Below are 27,015 nucleotides of genomic sequence, written 5' to 3'. Positions count from 1 at the left end.
AAGGCCATTTTTATCCCTTTGGGTAGAAGAGCCCAGGGGGCCAGAAGAGACACTTTCTGGACCAGGTAAAAGCCTTCAAAGCCATTCCTTTTGTTCTGGAGAGGAGTTGAAAAAAGGAGAACATCATTCTAGAGGTAGGTAAGATTTGCATAACATGCCACTTAGTTTTTATTTTCTGATTGTAAGCAGAGGGCCTGATTCCACCAGTGACAGGAAGTGATTTAACCCTTTCAGTTCACAAACCAACATTTCCCCCCACTCCCCCACCGCCCAGGAGCTTAAATGGAGCCCTGGAGACCCAAAGAAATGAACCCATTTCCAGAAAGAGAAGATTTCCTTTCTATTGCTTAGAAGATCAGATTCACTTTGCATATAATTTTTCAAAAGTCAGCACACTTCTACATTATATCATAGTCCTGGGTAATAAAGAATGCTATACACATTTTCCAGGGAGAAAAATAAGGTCAGGCCTTTACTTTTCTGCGGTCATGACTTGCAAAATTGACAAGTCAAAGTCTGTTGTGAAGGTCAGACTAGCTCAGAGAAGGGAGATTTCTGTAAGGTACAAAATTACAGAAGAAATCCATGTTTTACGAGTAACTGTGATATGTATTAGCAAATGTGAGATTCCTGAAAAGTTTTCAGTGGAACGCTGGCCTCTCAGTGTCCTATATTGCTCTATACCTATAAATAATAAAAAAGGCTGATAACATTGCTTTATGTAAGCAAGCTTAGAAATCACTCTCAGATAAGTGCTTTTGACCTAAATCTTGTAGCGCCTCGATCTGACATATAACCCCACAACTGTGAAATTCTGTGAGATTTAACAGTCTCAAACTGCCAACTGACCCAGCCATAAAGCAAGTAGAGATAAAGATTTACAGTCTAACATGATACAATTAGACATTCACCTTCCATTTATTTCAGTTGCAGCTAAGCATTTAACCTACTTAAAAGCTGAAGGTTTTTCATTAAAATATAAATGCTTGTTTATCATTCATTCTATGCCACCTCCCCTGCATCCTACAAATCAGTCTATTATGAATGAAGAGATTAGTTAGTTTCAGAGAAAGGAGTAAACAGGAATGGTTTCTGTAAAATCCTTCTAGACATGCAAAGATAAAAGATGGCTTTGCCACACAAAATAACCAGATACAAATAGCTGTTCAGAAGCAGCACACCTAAGGAGTCCTTTAATCAAATATTTAGGTTACCTGCCAAAAAGACCATGATCTCTTCAAAATGCAATGCGGATTAAAGTGTTATCTAACACAAGCAGAAAACTAACCTTGGAGTGGAAGTTTGAAATGTGTTCATCATAATTTTCATGTCTTTGGACAGAGAAACCAGCTTTTTCAGCTAGATTGCAAAACTGGTTTAAAGTATTCCCTCGGCGTGGGGCGAATACCATTGCTTTCCCCTAGAACATTAAAAAGGAAATTCACACATTTTAAAACTGGAAGGCAACCAAACATAACAGACATTGGTCAAAGCATTTAGTGTACAGCTCTCAGGTAGAAAACTCAGTTGTCTTGAGATATCCACAAAGGATGGGCAGACACAGTGAGACTAATTTCCAGGATAGATATACATCAAATAAGAGAAAAATGTCATATTTAAATGTCCAGTGCTATGTTTTATCACCTTCAAACAATGCATGTAATAAATAATATGGGACTCAACATTGGTTTTTTGTACAATACATACCTCTCTTGGGTCCAGTGGTTTAAATCATCAACTAGATTTTAGAATAACAGGTCCAGGGCAGTGCTACCCACCTTGCAACCCCTTAGCAGCTGCCAACACATCCACAACTCAGCTCCAGAGCATGTGGCCACAGATGCCTGTAAATGTTAGTTTATTGTGCCCTGGAAATTTAGTACCGAGAAATCCTCCACAGAGACGAGTTACCACAATCCACTTCAGTTCTGCCACCAGCCTTTTCCGTGACCATACTGCCAGAGACAGAACTATAGGATCTTGATTTCCAGCTCTCCTGGATCCCTAAGGGTCATCATTACGGCAAAGGAGTTCCTCACTGCTTTTCAAGTGGTTACTTTTCAAAGAAAGTGGTACAATGAGGGCAAGCAAGCTTTTCTAAGTAAACTGCATAACCCTATCTGATTGTTGTAGTGGGGAGCCTGGGAAGACTTGATAAAAATATATACCAGATTTCAGAAGACCTGAAACTCCACAATGAACATTTACTAACTACTGGCTGCACGTGAATTTTTCTTCTCCCTTTGAGATGTGCATAGAATGACTAAACTTCAGAATCTTCTTTTTCCTTTTATTTGTTTAAAAGATGACTGTATGCCTCTGTTAATTTCAAGATTATACGTTACCTCTATGAAATACCACTTTGGGTTTTGAGAGAATTATGAAAATATATCCCAGTTTCTTTTGAAAGTTGGTTTATCATTCATACCTGCCAACTGTCTATTGAGCATCAGGGACATGGCAGACACTGGGACTGGTGCTCTACATACATCCTCTCCTTTAGTCTTCAAATGACCCATCAAGATAGGGATTTTCAGCTCCCCTCTATAGGATGCTCAGAAAGGTTAGCTCATTGTCCAAGACGACACATCAGAAAGTGACTAGGAACTGACCTAACTCCCAATGCCAACGCTCTTTCCATGATACAACACTCCCTTCTTATTAGTCACAGTGATGGCAATAATAATACAAGCGGCCACTTTGCTAGGTGCTTCACAAGCCTTCCCTCTAATCCCCTCAACAATTTTCTCAACAACCTTGTGCAGCAGACATTACATTTTACAGATGATTAAACATGCTGTAAAGGCTTTGAAGAATATAAGGATGAAATGTGTGGCAGAAAGGGGTTTGGACTTAAAAGGGGATCTCTACCATTAGACAGCAGTGTCACCTCAGGAAAATCAGGAAAAACAGTCATAGAACTATTAAACTAGGAGACACCTTGGAGATGGCATGAGTCCAGTCTCCTCATTTTTCAGATAAGAAACCCGTTATCCTAGCTGACTCACTGAGTTTTCACATCTATTAAATGGGAAGAATAAAACCTCCCTTGCCTCCTCCCACCCCCAGCAAGTTGTGAGGATCAAATGAGGCAATGAGTGTGAAAATAATTTCAGAAACAAGTTTATATATGCGGGGGGCGCTCTGCAGAAAGAGAGAGGCAGTGGAAGTTCCCTCAGCAGAGCTGAGGGGTCCCGAGAAAAAGTGAGCCTGCTGTCCGCCAACCCAGCCCCTCTGGCAAGCGAGAGGCAATCAGACGCGAAAGGGATTCTGTCTAAGCAGTTCCGCTTTATTGTCGTAAGCTCCTGGTTTATATAGGCAAGCAGGGGGGTTTTGCGAGGGACTTTCCATAGTTCTACCAATCAAGTTAAAGGTCAGATTACCACGTGCTTACATCATGACAGGGGTCTATGGTGATCACGCATTGTCCACGTGCACGGAAATCAAGAGAGCCAATCAAAAATTTTGACAAACAACTTAAGCTGCGCCCTCATCTCTTCCGCCAGGCGCCATCTTAGCTCTAAACCGCAAAGCTAGCCCTTCTTTTTAAGGTTTCCCATTTAGGGCCCCACATATATAGATGTAAGAAAGACTAGGAGCATCTACATATATAGATCTATAAAGATTCTACCAACTTCCTCTCCTTCTCTTTTCCCCTCATTTAGCTTCAAGAAAATGCACTGATCCACTGTCCTGGACATCAAGTGTGTTTTCATACTGTGTTTACATAGACATGTATACACTCAGTCACATAATTATAGCAGTACCAATCATGCCACTACACTTAAGGTTCTGTCAGCTTTTCCAATATTAATTGCTATTTTCAGGCGGTTTTCAAACTTAGCAGCAAAAATTCATTTTGATGTGAAACTAGATATAATACATGGTCTCAGCAGGGGAGCAAAAGTCTCCATGGTGGGGAAAAAAAAAAAAAGAAGGAGCACTAGTAGGTCATTTTAGTCCTTTCTAAGAGCTGATTGTCATTCTGGATTTTTGAATAATGGAAGTGGTTTTATTTTAAAGTCACCTGCAAAAATTGTCTTACCATTATAATCAAAGAGTTGGTTTTTGACAGCTGTTATCTAAATTATATATCATAATGTTTAAGACTAAGGGGTTGTGGTTGGGTTGATGTTTGCATTCACAAAACACACCTCTGCCCTCACCCCAGCCCTCTGCTGGTTGGGGTGAGCTGTAAGGGGATTGCAACTGAGCTTGTGTCTCAGCCTACCTGTCCTTCCATACCCACTGCATCTAAAACAGCCACCCTCCCCACCCTCTCTCACTGCTCTAGTTGTATCCTTAGCCCTCATCACTACTGACACACATCACATCCTTATTTGTTATTGCCTTTCTCCTCTGGCTAGAATGTATACTCCAGGAAAATGGGATCTTCTAATGTTTTATTCACTACATTTTCTCAGTGCCTAGCACAGAAGAGACGGTCAATATTTGTTGAAAGAATAAACTAAATCCAGACGTTGAATAATCTGAAAAATACAAGTCTCTGGGAATTCGAAGGCCACATTCTAACGTTCATTCTGTAGAAAAGATTTTCTCCAAGAAGCTTTTACAGAGTCAGTGGCTCTAATGGGATTTCAGAGGGCAGCTTTCTGTGCACAATACTGTCCGCACAAGAAAGAGAAAGAGCAAGCAGTAGTTTTAATCTCTAATTACTCAGTTCTGAGTTTCAAAATGTTTTCTTTTTCATTTCATTGAATGCAGACACCTTTGAGATGTGGATTAATATTTAGGAGGGACAATAGGACATCATCCATTCATTCAATAGCATCCACTGTTTGCCCTACTGAGTGCCAGCCTCTCCCCAATAATGAATGGTTTCAGAAGCCCGCCCCCTACCATATCCCCAGTGCAGCAGGACACTTTGTTACAGTCAGTGGAATATGCCTCACAATTTAGGCTCCAAAAATCAAACCAAGAAAAAGAACATAGATTTCAAATTAGCCCATTACTTTAGAAAAATTATTTTCAATTTACCAAAGCACAACTTTCTAAGCATTCACAGTCACAGAATCATTTTAAACTCTGATTGAACACTCAATTGAATGTAAAATTCAGACTGATGAACAGAAATTTGAGAGAATTCATTTATCCCTGGAGAGGAGTTCCACAAAACAACAAAGATCTTGTTTACACTGTAAGCTCAGTTCAGTCGCTCAGTCGTGTCCGACTCTTTGCGACCCCATGAATCACATCACGCCAGGCCTCCCTGTCTATCACCAACTCCCGGAGTTCACTCAGACTCACGGCCATCGAGTCCGTGATGCCATCCAGCCATCTCATCCTCTGTCATCCCCTTCTCCTCCTGCCCCCAATCCCTCCCAGCATCAGAGTCTTTTCCAATGAGTCAACTCTTCGCATGAGGTGGCCAAAGTACTGGAGTTTCAGCTTTAGCATCATTCCTTCCAAGAAATCCCAGGGCTGATCTCTTTCAGAATGGACTGGTTGGATCTCCTTGCAATCCAAGAGACTCTCAAGAGTCTTCTCCAACACCACAGTTCAAAAGCATCAATTCTTCAGCGCTCAGCTTTCTTCACAGTCCAACTCTCACATCCACACATGACCACAGGAAAAACCACAGCCTTGACCAGATGGACCTTAGTTGGCAAAGTAATGTCTCTGCTTTTGAATATGCTGTCTAGGTTGGTCATAACTTTCCTTCCAAGGAGTAAGCGTCTTTTAATTTCATGGCTGCAGTCACCATCTGCAGTGATTGTGGAGCCCCCCAAAATAAAGTCTGACACTGTTTCCACTGTTTCCCCATCTATTTCCCATGAAGTGATGGGACCAGATGCCATGATCTTCGTTTTCTGAATGTTGAGCTTTAAGCCAACTTTTTCACTCTCCTCTTTCACTTTCAACAACAGGCTTTTTAGTTCCTCTTCACTTTCTGCCATACGGGTGGTGTCATCTGTATATCTGAGGTGACTGATATTTCTCCCGGCAGTCTTGATTCCAGATTGTGCTTCTTCCAGCCCAGCGTTTCTCATGATGTACTCTGCATAGAAGTTAAATAAGCAGGGTGACAATACACTGTAAGCTCAGTTGTTGTTATTCTGCGAGACCAATCTATATTCATAGAGTAAAGGATGTGCACTTCTGGAAAACATGTCTTCTTCAGACTTATTTTGCAAGGAACAGGCTATGCTTTTCCATTTCCAGGCGATCCACTATTAACTATCGATTGCATGTGTAGGCTTATGTTTATTTTCTAGCCATGTCTTCATCTGGTTTCTGAGATGCTGCCTTCGCCTGCTTCCTCCCCTACATTTCTCTCAGTCAGTCAGTCCCCGATCCTGGCTTCTTTTTATCACCTGCCCTTTCATTGTCAGTGGTCCCCAGGACTCTGTCTACTGTTTCTTTATGTTTTATACAGCTCCAGGCAATTGTCCTGAAGTCCACAACTTCAACTATCACTTACGCATTAAAAACTCCCGAGTACATAACTGCAGCATTCATCACTGTCCAGTTCACATACCTGGATTTTCAGGTGCCTACTAGAGCCCTCCTTGGGGATGTTCTGAAAGTATCTTTAACCCATTCTGTCTAAAATGGAATTCAATAGATGTTGGCCTAAACCTCTACCCTTCCCAGGGCGCTATTCATCCATCTCTCTCTTTCTTTCTCTCTCTCACAAACACAGCTGAGTACATATTAAGTACCAAATACTTCCATATCCTTCACCTTCAAAATGAAATTGGAAATCAGGAAATCGTGATGTTGCCTTTTAAAACTGTTGTATCTTATTTTATCCCCAAGGAGCACTCCAGAAATGTTTGCTGAATGAACCTCTCAATGAACACCCATCCAGTTCCCTCTTCTCCACCTTTAGGTCTTCACTGGCTCCTAACTGTACAGTTTTAGGTAGAACTTGGTTCACAGTGGACCCATGAAGAGCCTTGCTGCTTCAAGCTCTTTCTTATTTCGAAACCAGCTTTTATGCTGGCCAGAGTGATCTTTCTTGGACCCACATCCAACTATATCACTGCTCAAAAACTTTGGATGGCTATTACCCATAAAGTCTAGTCTCTCCAACATGATGTTCTCAGCTTTTCTTAAAGTGGTACCCAGACTAACTCATCTCCTGCTCCTCCCCTAGTATAACAGACACTCCTAAACTCCAACCAGAGCAAACTCCTGCAAACTCAACATGCTCTTTCGTTCTCCCCACCTGTGAGTTCTGTTCTTTCCACCAGGGCTGCTACTTTCCAGTCCCCTTCTACTGAGGCTCAGAATGGCCTTCTTCCTGTTCAACCGAAGTCAATATTCCTGCCTCTAAGGAGCTCTTCCTCAGGCAGTTAGTTATTCTTTGCGCTGCATTCCAGTACCTAGACTGCTGCACTGCAATTCCTAGGAGTTGTGCATTAATCTTCCCTGCTATACAGTGAGATTCTTTATAGTGCTGGTTATTCTTATTCATACCCCACAGTCCCAGTACAGTGCTAGGCAGAGAGCAGTTGCTCAACAAAGGTTTGTTGACTCAAGACAGAGTTCAGTTCTTTAAGGAGCTCACATTCTATGGAAGGTGTCAATTAGAAAGATTCACACAACAAACAAAAAACAGCACCAGGCTCTACATGATCGAGTGCTGGGCTGTTAGAAGCCATTTTGCACTGTCCACCGTAGTTCCAGCTATGTGCGTGAGGTCTCCATGACCACATTCTAAATTCCTCAGGGGCAGAGACTCAGCACTGGACATGCTCGATAAACCCCTGGGTGGGCTTCCAAAAAGAACTAAGGGATAGGCCCCTGAATTCAGGGTCTTAAAAATCGTCTGGGGATTCTTTACTCCTACAACTGGAAGAGCCAGGTTTGGCTGAACACAGCTTCTCATCAAAGACAGGGGAAGCTTTGTTGGGCCTCTGACCCAGCAAACAGACAGGAACCCAAAGGTCTTACAGCACCATCTCAGTTCATGCCATTGAACCCACACTCACAAGGCATTTCCCTGAGATAAGCAAAAACAGAGGTTTATACAGATGGTTGCAGAGATGCTAGATAAAAAAAAAAAAAAAAAAAAAAAGATGGTAAAATATGTCAGTAAAAAGAAACTGCTTAGGACTTCCCTGGTGGTCCAGTGGGCTCTGTGTTCCCAATGTAGAGGGCCCAGGTTCAGTCCGTGGTCAGGGAACTAGATCCCGTAGGCCCCAGCTAAAAGATCCCACATGTCGTAACTAAGACCCAGAACAGGAAACAAACAAAAAAAAGAAACTGCTTTTCTAAAATGAGAGTTCATGATTTACTTCATGTAAATGAAGTCAGTCGTGTAGTCGGGACTCTAGGAATTTGGCAGTTACTTAGGGCCAGCTTCTAAAGAAGGTTAAATGAGTTTCAGAGGATAGTTTTGAATTCTTGACAATGGCGAGCAGTGACGATAAGCTGGAGACCTGTCCATACTGCATCCCCATCCATCTCCTCATGGTCCTGAGTAAATTCACACTGTCCAGTTGGCTTGGCTTCCCTCCCTGCCCTCAAAGCCATTTCACAGGAATATCAGTAGGTGTCACTTGTTTGTTGTCACTTCTGGACCAAAGTTCAACTTGTAGGCTGCTGCGGCTGTATTTTAAATTACATCTGGGTCCTGTGATATCAGACATGGCTGATGGTCTTTAAGGAACACAGTAATAGGGGCTCAGCTATGACTCATCAGCGACAAGAAGCCTCTCACCAGAGGGAAAGAGGTAGGGGAGGAAAGATACTTGTTGCTTCTTGGAATGAGTAACATTTGCTGATTCCCTGGTGGCTGAGATACTAAAGAATCCACCTATTGTGCAGGAGACCTGGGTTTGATCCCTGGGTTGAGGAGATCCCCTGGAGAAGGGAATGGCAGGTCACTCCAGTATTCTTGCCTGGAGAATTCCATGGACAGAGGAGTCCATGGAGTTGCAAAGAATCGGACATGACTGATCGTCTAACACTGTCATTTCTTTTTAAAATCTTTTCTTGTCATCTTTTAAGTCTGCTAGAGAGTTCCTGTAACATTCTGGCAGGGGTCAGATGTTTTTACAGGTTCTCTCAACCAGTAAACAGAAGAAAGTTTCCATCCGGAGCAAGCAATGATCATTTCTTGCTGATATTTGGGGCTTCCTGTAATGACTTTCCAGGCATAGGTGCCTGTCTGCCCAAGGATCCAGGCTTAGCTCTGTGATTTGATATTGCTCCTGGGTCAAGCCAGGAACCCATTCTGGTGGCTAAGCTCTCTCTGGGGGCCTGTACCCCCTCATTTATGACCCCCATTATAAAAACTGAAAAGCAGGGAAACTCCTCCCCTCTGCCTACTTTCTTTGCTTCTGATCCTTTGACTCCAGACAGCAGATTTGCCTTAGCTAGAACTCAAGGAATCACACTCCCCAATAATGGGAGAATCCATTTCTTCACACAGGTTGACACTTGAATCTCCATGTTACAATGGTTTCATCCTGGCTGTCTAGTAGGAATTTCTCTCCCCTCACTTGATGGGGGTGCCTGTAGTAAAAAGTGTCATCTTCATCCAGGTAGACAATCCTCCGGACCTTCTGCAGAGCCTGCAGCAGGCAAGTAGGACATGGGTGCAGGGAGATGCAGCAGGCCTAGTTATGTGTAGACATCATCCAAGTCCAAGTTCAAGAAAAAAAAAATTTTCCTGTTCTGTCAAGCATTTCTCTGAGGACAGTTTTTGAAAACAGCCCTGTGTATTCTATACCCATCATGGCTGGGAAGTCCCTCTAGTTCTTCAAGGCAACAAGACTGAACACATACTCATTCAGAGTCAGTTATGTGCTAAAGCTTCCAATGCATTGACTTGTTTCCTCCTCATTTTACAGATGAGAAACTGAGGCTCTGAGAGATGAATCTAGTAAGTGGCTCAATAGTAAGAACAACTTGGGTTTTGTACACAGACATTTCTGGGTCTATCTATTGATACTTTACCCTTGGAAACTGGGGCCCACCTATGAATTCAAAGTGTTTGGCCAAAGTGCAGCTTTGGCTGAGCACCCTGAGGACTTGTTTCATCTCCACTGAGTCTGCTGAGCCCTTGAATTACTAAGAGCTCAGGACCCACCAGTACAGCTGCCCAATTTGTTTCTCTGTGGGCCTCTTACAGAACCTTCAGCCTCTGGGCCACAAAACCATGGAGGAGTGGACTAGGCTCAAGAAGCCATTAAAAGCAGCTCTAATTGTCATGGGATAAAGCCTTTAATGTTATCTTGGTCTTGGACTGTGATGTCCACGACACACACACTCAGAAGGGGGGCGGGGGAATGTCCTTTGAAGTAGGACAGCAGCCCTGAGAGGTAAGGAGAAGAACAGTTTTTCTCCAGGTGCCCCCATGTTCTCGGCACCCTTCCAGCCCCCTGGCACGGGAGACAGAGCTGCTGCGGTTCCCTGCTGAGTCCTTGTAGCCCTTTCTGGGTCCATCTGGGTAAGGTTCCCAGGAGTGCAAAGGGCCTGCCGCCCCAGATCTCTCAGTGGAGTGAGATTCCTGGGTGGGAACTTCAGTACGTCCATGTACCATCCATGACTAGTGGACTCCTTATGGTGGACTCCTGACCTCTTAGGCTGGAAACTTGTCAGTCCAAGCAGTGTTGCAGGACAGGAGGGGCCTAAGTGAGGGCCCCTCCTCTCATTTCTTATGCTGCATTTTGATGTGGGCCCCTTTGTTTTTGTTTTAATTTAGATGTTTAAGAATATTTATTTGTTTACTTATTTATGTTTTGGGCTGTGCTGGGTCTTTGTTGCTGCGTGGGTTTTTCTCTAGTTGCAGAGATTGGGGGCTGCTCTCCAGTTGCAATGCACTGGTTTCTCACTGTGGCGGCTTCTCCTGTTGCGGAGCATGGGTTCTAGCATGCCCAGGCTTCAGTACCTGCAGCTCCCGGGCTCTAGAGCACAGGCTCAATAGTTGTGGCATGTGGACTTAGTTTCTCTGCGGCACGTAGGATCTTCATGGGCCAGGGATCAAACCCATGTCTCCTGCACTGGCAAGCAGATTCTTTACCACTGAGCCACTCGGGAAGCCCATGATGCAGGCCCCTTTGATTCGGCTTCCCCAGCTCTACACAGAGCATAAGTAAGCACCATCCACTCTAGGGCTGGGTCTTATCCTCCCAGTTAAGGGTGAGCATCTGCTTCAGCAGGAGTGCTGCTGTCCTCTGAGGAGGCTGCTGCGTGGAGCCATACTTCAGACAAGGAGGAGCATCATTCAGAGTTTAATAGAGGGTACAGGAGAGCTACTAGATGCTCCAGTTCAACCTCCATTTAGGTCTATTCATAGCTTGGGCAGTTTTCTATTGTTAATCATGTGAATGATTTACAATAAATCACGTGGATGATTTATAATAGATCCTATGTAAACGTATGACTCCTATGTAAACTATGTAATTCCTTCTTCTGCAGAGCTTCCCTGGTGGCTCAGATGGGAAAGCGTCTGCCTGGAATGCGGGAGACCTGGGTTCAATCCCTGGGTCAGGAAGATTCTCTGGAAAAGGAAATGGCAACCCACTCCAGTACTCTTGCTTGGAAAATTCCATGGATGGAGAAGCCTGGTAGGCTACAGTCCATGGGGTTGCAAACAACTGGACACGACTGAGAGACTTCACTTTCACTTTCTACGTAAACCAGGCAAATGTGCTACAAAATGGAGTTCAGTTCAGTTCAGTTCAGTTCAGTCGCTCAGTCGTGTCCGACTCTTTGTGACCCCATGAACTGCAGCACACCAGGCCTCCCTGTCCATCACCAACTTCCGGCGTCCACCCAAACTCATGTCCATTGAGTTGGTGATGCCATCTAACCATCTCATCCTCTGTCCTCTCCTTCTCCTCCTGCCCTCAATCTTTCCCAACATCAGGATCTTTTCAAATGAATCAGCTCTTCACATCAGGTGGCCAAAATATTTGTGTTTCAGCTTCAACATCAGTCCTTCCAATGAACACCCAGGACTGATTTCCTTTAGGATGGACTGGTTGAATCTCCCTGTAGTCCAAGGGACTCTCAAGAGTCTTCTCAAAAACCACAGTTCAAAAGCATCAATTCCCTGGTGGCTCAGAGGTTAAAGCATCTTCCTGGAATATGGGAGACCTGGGTTCGATCCTTGGGTCAGAAGGAAATGGCAACCCACTCCAGTACTCTTGCCTGGAGAATACCATGGATGGAGGAGCCTAATGGGCTACAGTCCACGGGGTCACAAAGAGTCGAACATGACTGAGCAACCTCACTTTCACTTTTAGCTTTCTTTATAGTCCAACTCTCACATCCATACATGACCACTTGAAAAAACATAGCCTTGACTAGACAGACCTTTGTTGACAAAGTAATGTCTCTGCTTTTTAAAATGCTGTCTACGTTGGTCATAACTTTCCTTCCAAGGAGTAAGCGTCTTTTACTTTCATGGCTGCAATCACCATCTGCAGTGATTTTGGAGCCCAGAAAAATAAAGTCAGCCACTGTTTCCCCATTTATTTGTCATGAAGTGATGGGACCAGATGCCATGATCTTCGTTTTCTGAATGTTGAGCTTTAAGCCAACTTTTTCACTCTCCTCTTTCACTTTCATCAAGAGGTTCTTTAGTTCCTCTTCACTTTCTGCCATAAGGGTGGTATCATCTGCATATCTGAGGTTATTGATATTTCTCCTGGCAATCTTGATTCCAGCTTGTGCTTCTTCCAGCCCAGCGTTTCCCATGATGTACTCTGCATAGAAGTTAAATAAGCAGGGTGACAATATACAGCCTTGACGTACTCCTTTTCCCATTTGGAACCAGCAAAATGGATTATTTGTCACAAATAGGCTTTGAAGGAGGTGTTGGTGATGAGTGAAGTACTGTGCATTGTGAGATCCAGGAGTCTTTGAAAGCATTGTGTTTTTGCATGATAGATGTTCCCAGAAGCCTTATATCCAAGAATCTTGGGGTCCTTTCTGAAAATCCTGATCTTGCAAATGCTCATGAGAATCAACCAAGGCTAACAGGGAGATGAAGAGGCCCCCAATTCCTTCTTCTGCCCTCAACTTGGGCTGCTCACTCAACCACAACAGCTGTCATCAACGGCTTGGAGTGTGCCCCTTCCTTGCCTCTAGAGCTGCTCCCCACCTCACAGGGGGAATTGAGAAGCCAATTTAATTTAATTGATTACCACTTACAAAGCTGTGGTTACTCCTCTGAGAGGCCTAGTTAAAGTTTCTGAGCTATATAGAGATAACAAAATAAAAAGCACAGTGTGGGGCAAAGGGTGATTATCAAATTGCTCTGGGAATCTTCAATGTAGAAAAGATATAAGAGAAAGATTGAAAGGTATTAGCCGATAAGTCTCACTGAGGTCAGAAGACTGGAGCAAACCTTCTTTTTTAAAAGAAAAGACAAAACTTTAGAAAATACTTCACACATACACACACACACACACACTATAGTCTTTTCTCAGATAAATGTTGAGTTTCTGTCTTAGGCTACATTAACACTGTTAACCTATTCTAAATTCCTATGGCACAGCAAGAGTCTTACATACTTATAAGATTTTTTTTTTAATGTATGAGCTTTAAACTTGTTTTCTTTCTTTAAATGGATGTATATTAACTCTCCGTTTAGGCTGCAGGACCTCCTAGCTTAGTATAACAGCCCAGCAAAATAAGAGTGGATACAAACTCTGTAATTTACTCACAGGCATAAATGGATATATAAATGTAAAAATGTGCACAATATTTTATGCCATGCTTGGCTTCATTGTGACCTAATGTTTATAATATGTAAATAATGGTTTCCTTTTAAAGCAAAGAACTTTTAATAGATAGATTCATCTGAAGTCCCTTTCTTTAATAGAAACAGAAATAAAAAGAAAAAAATATTCTTTTGCAATAAATAAATACCCAATGACAAAGGTTACCATTGAAGGGATTTAAAATGACAGAAGTCAACAGAAAACTTTCAATATCATACTCTACTTTAATATGAAGATATTGTTATCAAAGGAAAAGACTCAAGAAATTCTTTGATAAAAATAATCTCACACTATCTTTGAAGCGGTTTCATTTATTTTACTACCCACTGTGTTCCTTATCAGAAGGCCAAGGGTAAGAAGTTCCCTAGTTATGATTAGGAAAGAATCTGATAGATCAGAAGACTCAATTGAAGTTGGACATAATAAGTATTAAAGTATTACATGACATTAATCCTGCCATTCCATTACTCTTTCCATCTTTGTGCACAGACTAATTATTCTGAAGCCAGTGTTCAGGAGAAAATAGAAACATACTTACCCTGGGCTGGAGTAATCTCTTTATTGCATCAACAAGGCTGGCTCTGTACTGGTCCAGAAACAGGCTGACATTGAGAAGAGAGCAGAATCCAGATTAAACTGGGTTTTCAAGTCTAATGATATTAGTGGAGATCAAGGCTAATTACATATGTTTACTCAACACTAAAAGACAGAAATTGTTTCCTTCCATTCAAGTATCTCACTAGAATACAAATAATACAAAAGATACTGTGGCAGGGTTATCCAATCAAAGCCAAGCCATCAACACGTGATGGGCCACAACTCACACATGACTGGACCATGTGCTAGTGTGCAATGGGTAGTTTTCTAAGCTGCTGTTTGAGGGAGTCATCTGGTGGAGATGAAGCTCTCCCAACACTTGTCTCTGCAAACACGGGTCCTCTGCCCATCGGAGGTGCTGCGAGGCCATCCTTCAAAATCAAACCACTGGCCCTATTACACACTGACCACAGAAAAGACCGCAGGTAGCGATGGTTTTTAGTGACTAGCAACAGCACCAGTCCCTAAAGGTTAGTTCCAACCAGTGAGTTAGGAATAAACAAAGACCAGGGTTAGGCAATGTGTCCCAAAGACCACGGCAACTCTGGATTCAATATTTGTTGATAACTTGCTATATACTAGGAGCTGCTTCAGGCCATGGAGATAAGCTGTGAATAAGACAAAATTCCCATCCTCAAGGAGCTTCCAGTCTGTATTCATTTCTGTATCACTATCTCTGGCCCAGCTTAACACAGAGAAGGTGCTCAGTGAATAGTTCACTTACTCCCTTACTGGCAGGCCTGGGGGTATGGCTCAGTGGCTGAGAACAGGCTTAGCATGCATGAGATCCTGGGTTCAATCCCCAGTACCTCCATCTTCATATTTTGGTTTTCTGTGGTGGCTCAGACAGTATAGAATCCGCCTGCAATGTGGGAGACCTGGGTTCAATCCCTGGTTTGGGAAGATCCCCTGGAGAAGGGAATGGCAAGCCACTCCAGTATCTTTGCCTGGAGAATTCCGTGGACAGAGGAGCCTGGCAGGCTACAGTCCATGGGGTTGCAAAGAGTCAGACATGACTGAGAGACTATCACTTTCACTTTTCACTTTACTAGCAGATCAACACAGTCTTTGAAATGGAGGGGCTTACGTAGGGTGAGTTTTAATGCCTCTAAAACTGGGTATACATACTCCTTCACTGGTCTTGCTGCAGAGGAATCAGCATTTAGGCAGGATGTTTCACCAGACCAGGTTCACTCCTAATTCTCTCACTTAAGATGAGTGGGGAGAGCGGCTTATGAAATATTTCCAAGAAGACAGAACTTGGGATTCACCATGACATGCTTAGTGGAAGTTGCTTCTATAAAATGCTGCTTTGAGCAATGGAAAAAGAATCCTCTTAAGGTAAACTAGAAATCATCTCTAGAATGCAAACCTATGTATCAGTCAGGATAACTTGATTATTATATGGGAAAATTTCTTACTGTTCCAGAAAACTATGCATTTAAATCTTAGAGCACAAAATGCGTCTAATTTGAATGCTACAGAAGTTTGTCTTTTAGTCATATTAATTAGTGGTTTATAACCAGTAAGGACCAGAAAGAAAGGAATCGAATTGTATTTAAGTGTTTTGAAATGTTCTCTTCAGGACTTTATACCTTATTCTTTAGTGAGGTAATACTGTCTTGCTGTTGTTGTTGTTTAGTCACTAAGCTGTGTCCAACTCTTTTGCAACCCCATGGACTGTAGCCCACCAGGCTCCACTGTCCATGAGATTTCCTAGTTAAGAATACTGGAGTGGGTTGCCATTTCCTTCTCCAGGGGATTTTCCTGACCCAGGGATTGAACCCGTGTCTCCTGCTTGGCAGGTATATTCTTTACCACTGAGCCCAGGGAAGCAACAACAATACTACCTTAAATGTGAATAATTAAGCATTCTATTTAAATACCTCTATCAGTTACTTGAGTCCACAGGAGGCCTGGCTAGTTGGGATACATAGCACTAAGCAAGACCATTCCCAGTTTATACATGTGCATCCTAAGAGTTGGTAAGACTGTTAGAGATAAATAATTAACAACTTAAAAGCTGAGCTGAAAACATAACCTTATACGGGGAAGGGGAGATAAATTAGGAGTTTGGGATTAATATATGCATATTACTATATATAACGTAGGTGAACAACAAGGACTTAATGTGTCGCACAGCGAATTATACTCTATATCTTGTGATAACCTATGAAAGAGGGAAAGTGTTAGCTGCTCAGTAGTGTCTGACTCTTTGCGAGCCCCATGAAGACAGCCTGCCAGGCTCCTCTGTCCACAGAATTCTCCAGGCAAGAATACTGGAGTGGGTAGTCATTCCCTTCTCCAGGGGATCTTCCTGACTCAGGGATTGAACACAGGTCTCCTGCATTGCAGGCAGATTCTTTACCATCTTAGTCACCAGAGAGGGCTGTAATAAACTATAATGGAAAAGAATCTGAAAAAAGAATGCATATATATACACATGCTGCTTCGCTGCTTCAGTCATGTTGGACTCTGTGCGCCCCTATGGACTGTAGCCTGCCAGATATCTGAATCACTTTGCTGTGTACTTGAAACTAAGAAAACATTGTAAATTAACTATACTTCAATAAAAAAACATAGTCTTATAAAATACTATTTCTATTTACTATTGGCAATGGTGAAAAAGATATTAACATCACAGCTCACTAGAAAACGCAGCTTAACACACAGCACACATTCAAAACACAGTTATTTGAAAGCTGATTCTGTCTACTCCATCACTCCAAGTCAAATTTCCCAAAAGTAATTCTTATCGTTCTCTAATAGGTCTTTATTCTAAGCAAGCTCACCTTTCTAGTTAGCTCTGGTGCAGAATTTATAACACTTTGTAGGATACATCCTATGAGCAATTTCAATGTGCTTTAGTGGGAGTGATATATAATCTCCTGAAAATTCACCCCTTAAATAAGTCCTAATGGGCTCAGAGAACAGTAGTAGCTTAAGTGGATCTATTAAAAAAAGGTTGAGTGGGTCAGTGATTGGGATGGAGATACTCTCCCTTCAGTTACTGATCAAAATACATTGACAATCAGTCTAGTTTGGCCATTAAACACACACACACACACACACACACACACACACAGACCCCTCTATATAATTCACTTGTGGAATCAACGCTTGCTTTGTTCCATTGATCTGAATCATAGATTATGCGACAAAGGAAAGGTACCAGGCCATTTTCATTGCCTCCCTTAGAATCAGTCAGGGTTTTCTACACAGCACAGAGCAGCTTCATCTCCTGGCATAGGGAAATTAATTAGTACAGAGAACAAGGAGACATTTCTGTCAGCATTCTCAGAGAAGAAGACCTCTGTGTAATTTTCAAGGTGAAATGTGCTCCAATTCACTGTTTTCGATTTAACTTTCAGCAGACCGAATAGCCTCTCTCAGTCTTTAGCAACTGACCGCTGGGGCAGCCATATTCTAATCTCGTGTGGCGCCATCCCTTAGGTGCCAGATCTCCGACAATCTGTCCATCTTCTCCAGGACTGAGTTTCCTCAGGTGTGAGGTGAGAGGGCTAAAGATCTCTTCAGGTGGAAGGGTCTATGAGTCATGATTTAGAACTATCTATGATCAGAGCATCTGGAAGAAAACAAAGAAATCCTAGAGGCTATTTTGAGAAAAACAATTTTTCTTCACAAAACCCAAACTTGTCATCATTTAAAGTAAAAAGGATAGAACATAGAAACAATCCACTGTATACAGGTGGTGTGAAAATGCTGAGAGAGCAAGTGAGGTGATGAACCTTCTGGCATTTCTTCCCAAAGTCTCAGGCTGCAGGCAGGCAGATGTGGTTCACCATCCTACAGACCGAGCTCCATGCGTCCAGCTAAGGGTGGCATTTTAGACTTGCTCTGCAAGCCTTTAGAGAATCCACATGTATGGACCTTTTTTTTTTCTTCAAATTTACAGAATCATTTTTATTTTTGCAGAGCTACAATAAACTGGAAAGCCATCAAACACTGAGTGAAATTGTTCATTGGATAAAAAAAACATCTTGCTACCAGACTCTCAGATCATTGTGATTTAACAGAAGTCTGGAAAGGCAGGTTTACAATTAACAATCACTTGCTATTCTAAACTCAGCAAGGACAGGGGAGGACTGCATTCCAGCAGAAAGGAACTTATATTAAATTCAACATTAAACAAGTCAACCAAGGAACTTAATAGGAGGGTTTTTTTTTTTTCTACACCTGCGGTTAAATATTCTAATATTTTGATGTTTGTCAACAGCATCCTTTTGTGGGTATGGCCGTTACCTTGATTTTTTTTCTTTCTGTTTATTTCAAAGTTGACATTTTACAAGTTACTTAGGAACTGTTGAACCATGAAACTATATTTCATTGTCAAAAATGCTGAATGGTGAAATAATGACTAGCGTTCAGTGTGCCTCTTTATTTTATAATCTAGTTGAGCTACTAAATTTAGATGTGAACTAAGAGACTGTCTCTTCTGGGAAATAAGTTATTCCCCCCATTGCCTATAGGTTTATGAATGTTTGAATGTAAATATATGAATATATGAATGATTTAAGAACATAAACATATCACCACTTGTAATCATGTGCATTTTACTTGAACCACAATGTGGGTTTGGAATAGGTTTGTGAATAGAGCTTGTTTTCATGTAAATGGGATCAAGCGGTACCACTGGTTAGCTATTCAGGGAATCAGACAATGCCACCCTTGCTGAAAGTGCTTCAGTAAGAATTTAATCCATGTACCTAATATTTGAACTCCAACTCTTGCTTCATATTCCTGTGGCCTAATCCAGATCTCATTGACTGACAATGACTCGAGGATGGTGTGAGACTTAACGTCATCTATTTATGTGTGGCACCTATTTCTGGCACCGACTATTTCAGGTTTCATCTTAGAGGTAGTGACTAAAGAGAGCTTTCTTTTCCTCCTGTGACATTCTTCAAAAAAAAAAAAAAGCAGCCTGGTCTGCCTGCCTGCCTGTCCCTAGAAGCAGCATCTGTGTAATAACTCTGACAGAGAAACATCAACCCTACAAGACATAAAGAACTCCTGGAGTCCTGGGCTTCCCTGCTATAGGCACAACATGTATATTATGGGCATCACTGTACTTTTTAAGTTTCTAAACAGCGTATCCATCTCTGTGAGTATGAAGACAGACCACTTCCAAAGCATTTCTCTTGGAAATAATATCAGCATTGCAGTGAGAGCAGCTTAATGTCTCACATTTACAAATGGGAAATTATAAACAGCCTGACATTCCAGCACTGACGACACCAGGAGGGAAAAAAAAAATTCATGCATAGGAAAAAAACCATTTATAAAATGAAACTTGGTGTATTTGGTTCATCTGAATACATAAATTCTCAATAGTTACTAGCTGTGTGTATATGTATATGGTATGTGTGTGTATGTATGTATGTATTACATCATATATTATGTTATGTATTTGGAATGAAAGCCTTAACTGAATATGCATTATGTATGTTGGTTATACAGGATCCTGTTGTTGGCTAGGAGAAAAAAGACTATTTTTCAAACATGTTGTGTGGCTATTTTTAACCTGAGAACATTAATCAGAAAAGAGCTTGAATCTTACTTCCTCTGCTTGTCTCTCTGGTACAAATGGGATGACATGGTGTGAGTGTCATAACACAAGGTATGACAAAGCCAGGCTGTTTTGATATTTGTGCAAAGGACACATTTAACTTGAAATCTCTTGGCTAGACCTGACTTTCCCCACATAATCAGAGCCCATCAGTGGGCGACCCTCGTCTAAATCTCCAAGAAGATCCTGCCCTCCTTCCCTCTCTCCGCTGCTCTCTGATCTGACTTTCATACTTAATCTGATCTAATCCTGCCAGCATTATCTTCATCTGTGCAATGAAACCTGGAGGATCCTTTCTCATATTTGGTGAGGAAAGGCATTTACTAAATTACTTGCTCAAATCATATGGTGAGGTTTTAGCTCCTTATTTTTGATTAGATGAGGGCTGTAGTATTGAGACACAATATCAATGATTAGTCAGAAATCTGGCTCTCCCTTTTTCTGGAAAAAGGCTTTCTGAAATTGGGTGCAGAGAGACTAAAATGGCCATGAAAAACTCAACTAAGAATGGAAGAAAATATTTAATTTTCACTGAAAAGTGTTTTTCTGGAGAAAACAGAAAACAAATCTAATTTCAGGGACTTAGGCAGAAAGTTTACCCATTAAAAATCTTATTAAATAATAATAATTTTAAATAAAAACATCCTGGAGATTACATTCCATTCATTCAACTCTCACATAAGGAAAATCTTCTCTAGGTTATGGATCTTGTGTTTGGGTTTATCAATAGAAGAGAACCCCTTTAGAATCAGAACTTGTATTTTCAAATTCATAGTGTCATTTTAAAAATCTTTAGAAAACTACAAATAAGATCTTACTCTTAACAGGAAATATTGTGAATTGTCATGTTTCTCATATGCTGAAATAATTATTCAACACAGGCAGAAAATACATAAGATTAGTTGAAATCATTATTAAGGTTTGATACATATTTATCCTGTAACTTAGGGATGAGACTTTCATTAACAATAAGTAGATTGGGCTAAAAGGGAAGACAAAATATCTCATGTAAATTATTTTTAAAAGGCAAGCATCTGACAGAGATTTTACTATTATTATTTGCATAACAATAAAATGGAATTTTATAATTCTTGTTTTAAGTATAATTAAATATCATAATTGAAGACACTGGAAATACTAGATAGCAAATATACATTTTAAGAAAAGCTATTTCCCTAAAGATATTCTACAGATATGTTTATATGCTGAAGTGTGTATGTGTGCACACACAAACACATCTATATATTCCCTTATATCAATAGTCAGATCTCTCCTAAGAAGTAAGCTAATTGAGCTGTTTGTGTTGATAAACTCCTTTTTCTCCAGACTATTCCTCCCTGAGCCATAATTATTTGCAATTTGCCTAAGTCGTCCATTTACTGATACGTCAAGCATGAAACAGAGGCAATTCCAGAAAATGGAAATGCTTCTCAAAATCAATCTTTGGGAAATAATGTGGTAGAAGTTACTGTGTGATAGAAGACTACCTTATAACTGTCACATGGAGATGAATATTAATTTGTGGAGGTTAAGGCGGCTTTGTGCCTCATTTGTTGACTCTGCTTCACCGTCAGCAGAGCAGCACAGCCCAATTACTCCAGCAAAGCTATTTTTTATTCTAACAGGAGTTTTATGATTTTTATGTACTTACCAGTCAGCACACATAACAATGTCAAAATGTCCTTCCAGTTGAGAGACATCTGTCTCATTATCCCATCGTAAAACGCTTGAGAAGAAAAAGATTTTAAAAATTATACTTAGCGTTTTTTTTTAAACTTTTGATTTTGAGCTATTAACATTATTTTTGTGGCACTTGAAATTACTTAAAAAGTATATACAAATTATTTCAAAAGGCATAATAAAAAACAAAACTAGGGATGTAACTGTCTGTTCCATATTTTATTTAGTCTCCAAATCTAGGAGAGGAAGAATTCTCTATTCAAATATAATAGTTAGGTTTTTGCCAGTTCTTATAGGCTTGTGTAGACATACTAGGGAAAAATATCATATCTTGACCGGCATCATTAGAATGAGTCCAGACTCTTAACATCAATGAAAGTACATAATGAAATCAAAGTGCTCCCCATCTACTGGAATACAAACTTATACAAAATAAATGATTTACATGGTTAAACATCCTCCTTGCAAGGCATAGGACACAGATTCGATCCCTGGTCCAGGAAGATCCCACAAGCTGTGGGGCAACTAAGCCCATGTACCACAACTACTGAAGCTCGCAAGCCTAGAGCCCATGGTTTGCATCAAGAAAAGCCACTGAAATGAGAAGCCTGGGAACTGCAACTAAGGTAGCCTTGCTTGCTGCAACCAGAGGAAGCCCACACAAAAACGAAGACCCTGCACAGCCAAAATAAGTAAGTAAATCTAAAATATAAAATAAATGATGTGAAACTTGGTGCTTGGCATATCAACTGCATTTCTTATTGATGAATACTTTGGCAAGATGGAAGAAAAGAATACCAAGTTTCCTTTGGGAGTTCTCAGTTTTCAGGCATATTTTAAAATTCACCTTTTAGGACATTTAGTCTCTAAAAGAAGAAGAGGTTTTAAACCTCACGTAATAACAATAATTAATAACATGTATTTGAAAATTCTAGTTATTCTTATGATGCCAACCAGAGATGTTGTTACTCTCAATTAATAACTGTGATGATTAGCATTTTATCGTATTAAAGTATTTAATGACTCCTCTTCCCACCTCATCAACTGTGATTTGCAGTATTACTTTTCAAAGAGAAATTCTGCTCCTATTATCTATTTTGATTATTATTTAAAACTAAACTGCGTGAGCATAGCCTACTCTGCCAAGTTATATTTGCTTATCTTAGTGGGTTCTTTATTTCTTCTAGATCTTTCCTTGTTTGGATATAGAAATAAATCTTATTTTAGTAAGTCCTAACATTCTTTTCAAATATTAATACATTAATATACATCTATGCTGGTAACTTTTTTAAGGTAGAAAGATTAACCACATCATCATGAAAATACCTGTACAGACTGAACATCAGTTATTCATTCACTCATTTGGCTCATCCTTAGTGAGTACCTACTATGTGGCAGGCCCTGCTGTGTGCCACAAGCCATGCTTCACAGAGGCAGCGTTGGCTACATAAACCTGTATGTCAGATGCTGCGCCCTGTGAGTTATGTCAGCATACAGACTCAGAGCGCCACGGAGGGTTTTCCAGAAGAAGCAGATAACCTCTTTGTTCACAGGTCCTGTGACATACGGATGAGCTTTATAAATTCTCTGTAGTGTTGTACTTGCCCAGGCCTATTGGAGAGCTGAGAAATGGAGGAAACCAGGAAACCCTTAAGATATTAATGCTGTTTCATTTCTAGATTGATTCCTCAAAGACCCCACACACCTGGGGAGAATGGGAAGCAACAAATATCACCTTTTCTAGAAACACTGAGGCTTCCATGTGCAGCTGGGACTCAGGCTCAGTGGGAGAGTGAGCCTTCATCAGAGACTTGAGCGTCTTTGAGAGTTTCCACATGAACAAGACAATTTAAAATATAAAAGTAACATCTCCATTACATAAATTTGGGGGAAAAAAAGAAAAGGATTAAAATTATTCATCTTACCATTCATGAACCATCATTTAGAAGATCCTTCTAATATATATGTAATGACTAACGTACCAGAACAGAAACTGCAGGAAATGCTGTGGTGAGATTGGATATTGGATTCCTGAGGTGCTTCAGCCCCTCAGTTTGACAAAGACCAACCAGAGAGACAGGGATCTAAACAGTAATGGGTTGTGGGTTAGTACAGCAGAGATAACGAGCCGCAATTCTAAAAGAAATGGAAATGCTCAGCTTGGCCACATGGACCACGACACATTCCCTAAAGGCATTGCCCTAAAGGCACTTCCCCCCACTTTTCATGAAGTGTATGGCTAGCTGTCCCTGTAACTGTGAGCAAATAACAGAGAGGGAGAGGAGTATGGACAGAGTCCAGTTTTGACACGACAGATGTGGTGGCGGAGGTAGTGCTGGTGGTTTAGTCGCTAAATCGTTGTACTTGCCCAGGCCTATTGGAGAGCTTACAACCCCATGGACTGTACCCTGCCAGGCTCCTCTGTCCATGGGATTTCCCAGGCAAGAATACTGGAGTGGATTGCCATTTCCTTCTCCAGGGATCTTCCTGACCAGGGATTGAACCCATGCCCCCTGCATTACAGGTGGATTCTTTACCAGCTGAGCCACCAGGGAAGCCCATGACAGGCAGACCTGAGTTTAAACACTGGTTCCTTCCTTTACCAGCTGTGTGACTTGGGCAATTATTTCACTTCCCTGAGTTTATTGTCTTATCTGTAAATGGAGATAACAATGGCCACCTTCTTGAGCAATGTAAGGGCACCATTCACACTATATTATGAGTTCTACTGGTCACACAGCAAACAATGAAACTGGTGCCTCTGGGAGTGGCGGACTCAAGTGGCTCCTGTCTGGGAAGGCTATGATAGACTTCAATATTCAAGGAGCTGGTCCTTCCAACTCTGATGGTCTTGCCCTCCCTCTCCTCTGACATTCAGATGTCAGTCATGTACACTAGAGCAGTGCTTTAGCTGTGAGGCAGGACCAGATTTTTTGTTATTGTTTATAGCCAATCTGTTGGACATCATTACTTTTGTAAAATACAATAACAAATGAATAGACAAATGAGATGTTAAAAAACCAAAGACATTCTGAATACAAGTCCACTGATCATAGGCTTGGATGGCACAGTAGTGTTTCTACACATTTCCTTCCATTTCTGAACTTTTCTCCTTGCAGCTCAGTAATGTATAGTTTGCAAACTGATATCAGTCTTTGGCCTCCTCATTAAGTAGCCCGGCTCTCAGTCCTTGTCTTTACCAATAACTGCAACACTGAACTACTCTCCAACAGCCCCACTTCTCACAGTTCACCTCTTCTAGTAAGGACTTTGATGCAAACCATTCTTAAATCTTCAGCTCAGTTCAGTTGCTCAGTCGTGTCTGACTCTTTGTGACCCCATGAACTGAACACAACAGGCCTCTGTGTCCATCACCAACTCCCGGAATTTACCCAAACTCACATCCATTTAGACAGTGATGCCATCCAGTCATCTCATCCTCTGTCGTCCCTTTCTCCTCCTGCCTTCAATCTTTCCCAACATCAGGGTCTTTTCAAATGAGTCAGCTCTTCACATCAGGTGGCCAAAGTACTGGAGTTTCAGCTTCAACATCAGTCCTTCCAATGAACAACCAGGACTGATCTCCTTTAGAATGGACTGGTTGGATCTCCTTGCAGTCCAAGGGACTCTCAGAGTCTTCTCCAACACCACAGTTCAAAAGCATCAATTCTTTGGCACTCAGCTTTCTTCACAGTCCAACTCTCACATCCATACATGACTACTGGAAAAACCATAGCCTTGACTAGACAGACCTTTGTTGACAAAGTAATGTCTCTGCTTTTTAATATGCTGTCTAGGTTGGCTGTAACTTTCCTTCCAAGGAGTAAGCATCTTTTCATTTTATGGCTGCAGTCACCATCTGCAGTGATTTTGGAGCCCCCCAAAATAGTTAGCCACTGTTTCCACTGTTTCCCCATCTATTTGCCATGAAGTGATGGGACCGGATGCCATGATCTTCATTTTCTGAATGTTGAGCTTTAAGCCAACTTTTTCACTCTCCTCTTTCACTTTATCAAGAGGCTCTTTAGTTCTTCTTCACTTTCTGCCATAAGGGTGGTGTCATCTGCATATCTGAGGTTATTGATATTTCTCCCGGCAATCTTGATTCCAGCTTGTGCTTCTTCCAGCCCAGCGTTTCTCATGATGTACTCTGCATATAAGTTAAATAAGAAGGGTGACAATATATAGCCTCGACGTACTCCTTTTCCTATTTGGAACCTGTCTGTTCCATTCCAGTTCTAACTGTTGCTTCCTGACCTGCATACAGGTTTCTCAAGAGGCAGATCAGGTGGTCTGGTATTCCCATCTCTTTCAGAACTTTCCACAGTTTCTTGTGATCCACACAGCCTTCAGTCTTACTGGTCTACAATCTGCTGATCTTCTTACTCTGTCGCTGGTCCTTCTCCTTCATGTTTATCTTCCCTACTTGCCCAGCCAGGCCCTGTAGCTAACCATCTTAACTACTCCCTGGTGCACACCCTCTGCTATCTCATCCCTCTCTTGCATTTTCATATTTGTTAAATCCAGCTCTCCGCCTCCTCCAAGACTGCATCTGTGCAGCTGAATGTGGTTGGAGAAACACACAGGCATCCTGACTGGCTTTGCTTTAAATTCATGACCATGGAGACTTCCCTGGTGGTCCAGTAGTTAAGACTCTGCCTTCCAATGCAGGGTGTACATGTTCAATCCCTGGTTGGGAAGCTAAGGTCCCACATGCCTTGCGGCCAAAAAAACAAAAAACATAAAAGATACACATCAAAAAAAAATGTGACCATGAACCACAGCGGATTCTTTATGTTTGGCAGTTGTTTCTTCATTTCCCTTCCCCATTTATTCTCCCGGTCTCCTACCTCATTATTTTGCACCAACTTCACTCTTTTCAAAGTTCTAACACTTCCTTCTTTATCCTTACTTTCAGCTGATGACCTTGCTTCTTACTTTACTGTCAAAATTGCAGCAATCAGATGAGAACTTCCACAAACTCTCACCATCACACTTATATTCCTAGCAGCATCTGCACGTGCATACTCTGTTTCCTATCTATTATCACGGATGAATTAGCCATACACTTATCTAAAGCCAATACTTCCTCTTAAAGACGAGGGCCATTCCCCTTTCATTTATCCTACAGCATAGTTCTAACAATTCTTCCTTCTCTCTCCTATATTATCAGAGTTCTTTCCTTTCTACTGGATTACTTCCATCAGTATTCAAACATTCAAACAGCTATTTCCCCCCTCTTAAAATATCCTCTCTTCACTCTACCCACCCTTCTGGTTATTGCTCCAATTCCTTCTTACATCTCTGTAGCAAAACTGCATGAAAAAGTTGTTTAAACTCTATTTTCAATTTCTCTCCTCCCAGTCAGGCTTTTGTCCCCACTGTTTCACCAAAAATGCTCTTGTAAAATTCACCAAAGATCTCCACATTGTTAAATTCAGC

At 41.4% G+C, this 27,015-nt stretch overlaps 1 protein-coding gene across 1 annotated transcript in view; it reads right to left on the bottom strand.

Moving 5' to 3' along the window:
* CAMKMT (calmodulin-lysine N-methyltransferase) overlaps positions 1 to 27,015 on the bottom strand; it is a 417,640-nt gene that overhangs the window by 5,269 nt on the left and 385,356 nt on the right. The window contains exons 8-10 of the mRNA XM_005686557.3: positions 21,545 to 21,619; positions 14,245 to 14,308; positions 1,289 to 1,420 (exon numbers count right to left, since the gene is read on the bottom strand). Coding sequence (XP_005686614.1) covers positions 1,289 to 1,420; positions 14,245 to 14,308; positions 21,545 to 21,619 — 271 coding nt within the window. The remainder of the gene's footprint in view (positions 1 to 1,288; positions 1,421 to 14,244; positions 14,309 to 21,544; positions 21,620 to 27,015) is intronic.

Source organism: Capra hircus, chromosome 11 (genome assembly GCF_001704415.2).
Source record: "Capra hircus breed San Clemente chromosome 11, ASM170441v1, whole genome shotgun sequence".
Taxonomy (NCBI): Eukaryota; Metazoa; Chordata; class Mammalia; order Artiodactyla; family Bovidae; genus Capra; species Capra hircus.
The sequence above is the reverse complement of the archived record's forward strand: the minus strand, read 5'-3'. Positions and strand labels throughout refer to the sequence as shown.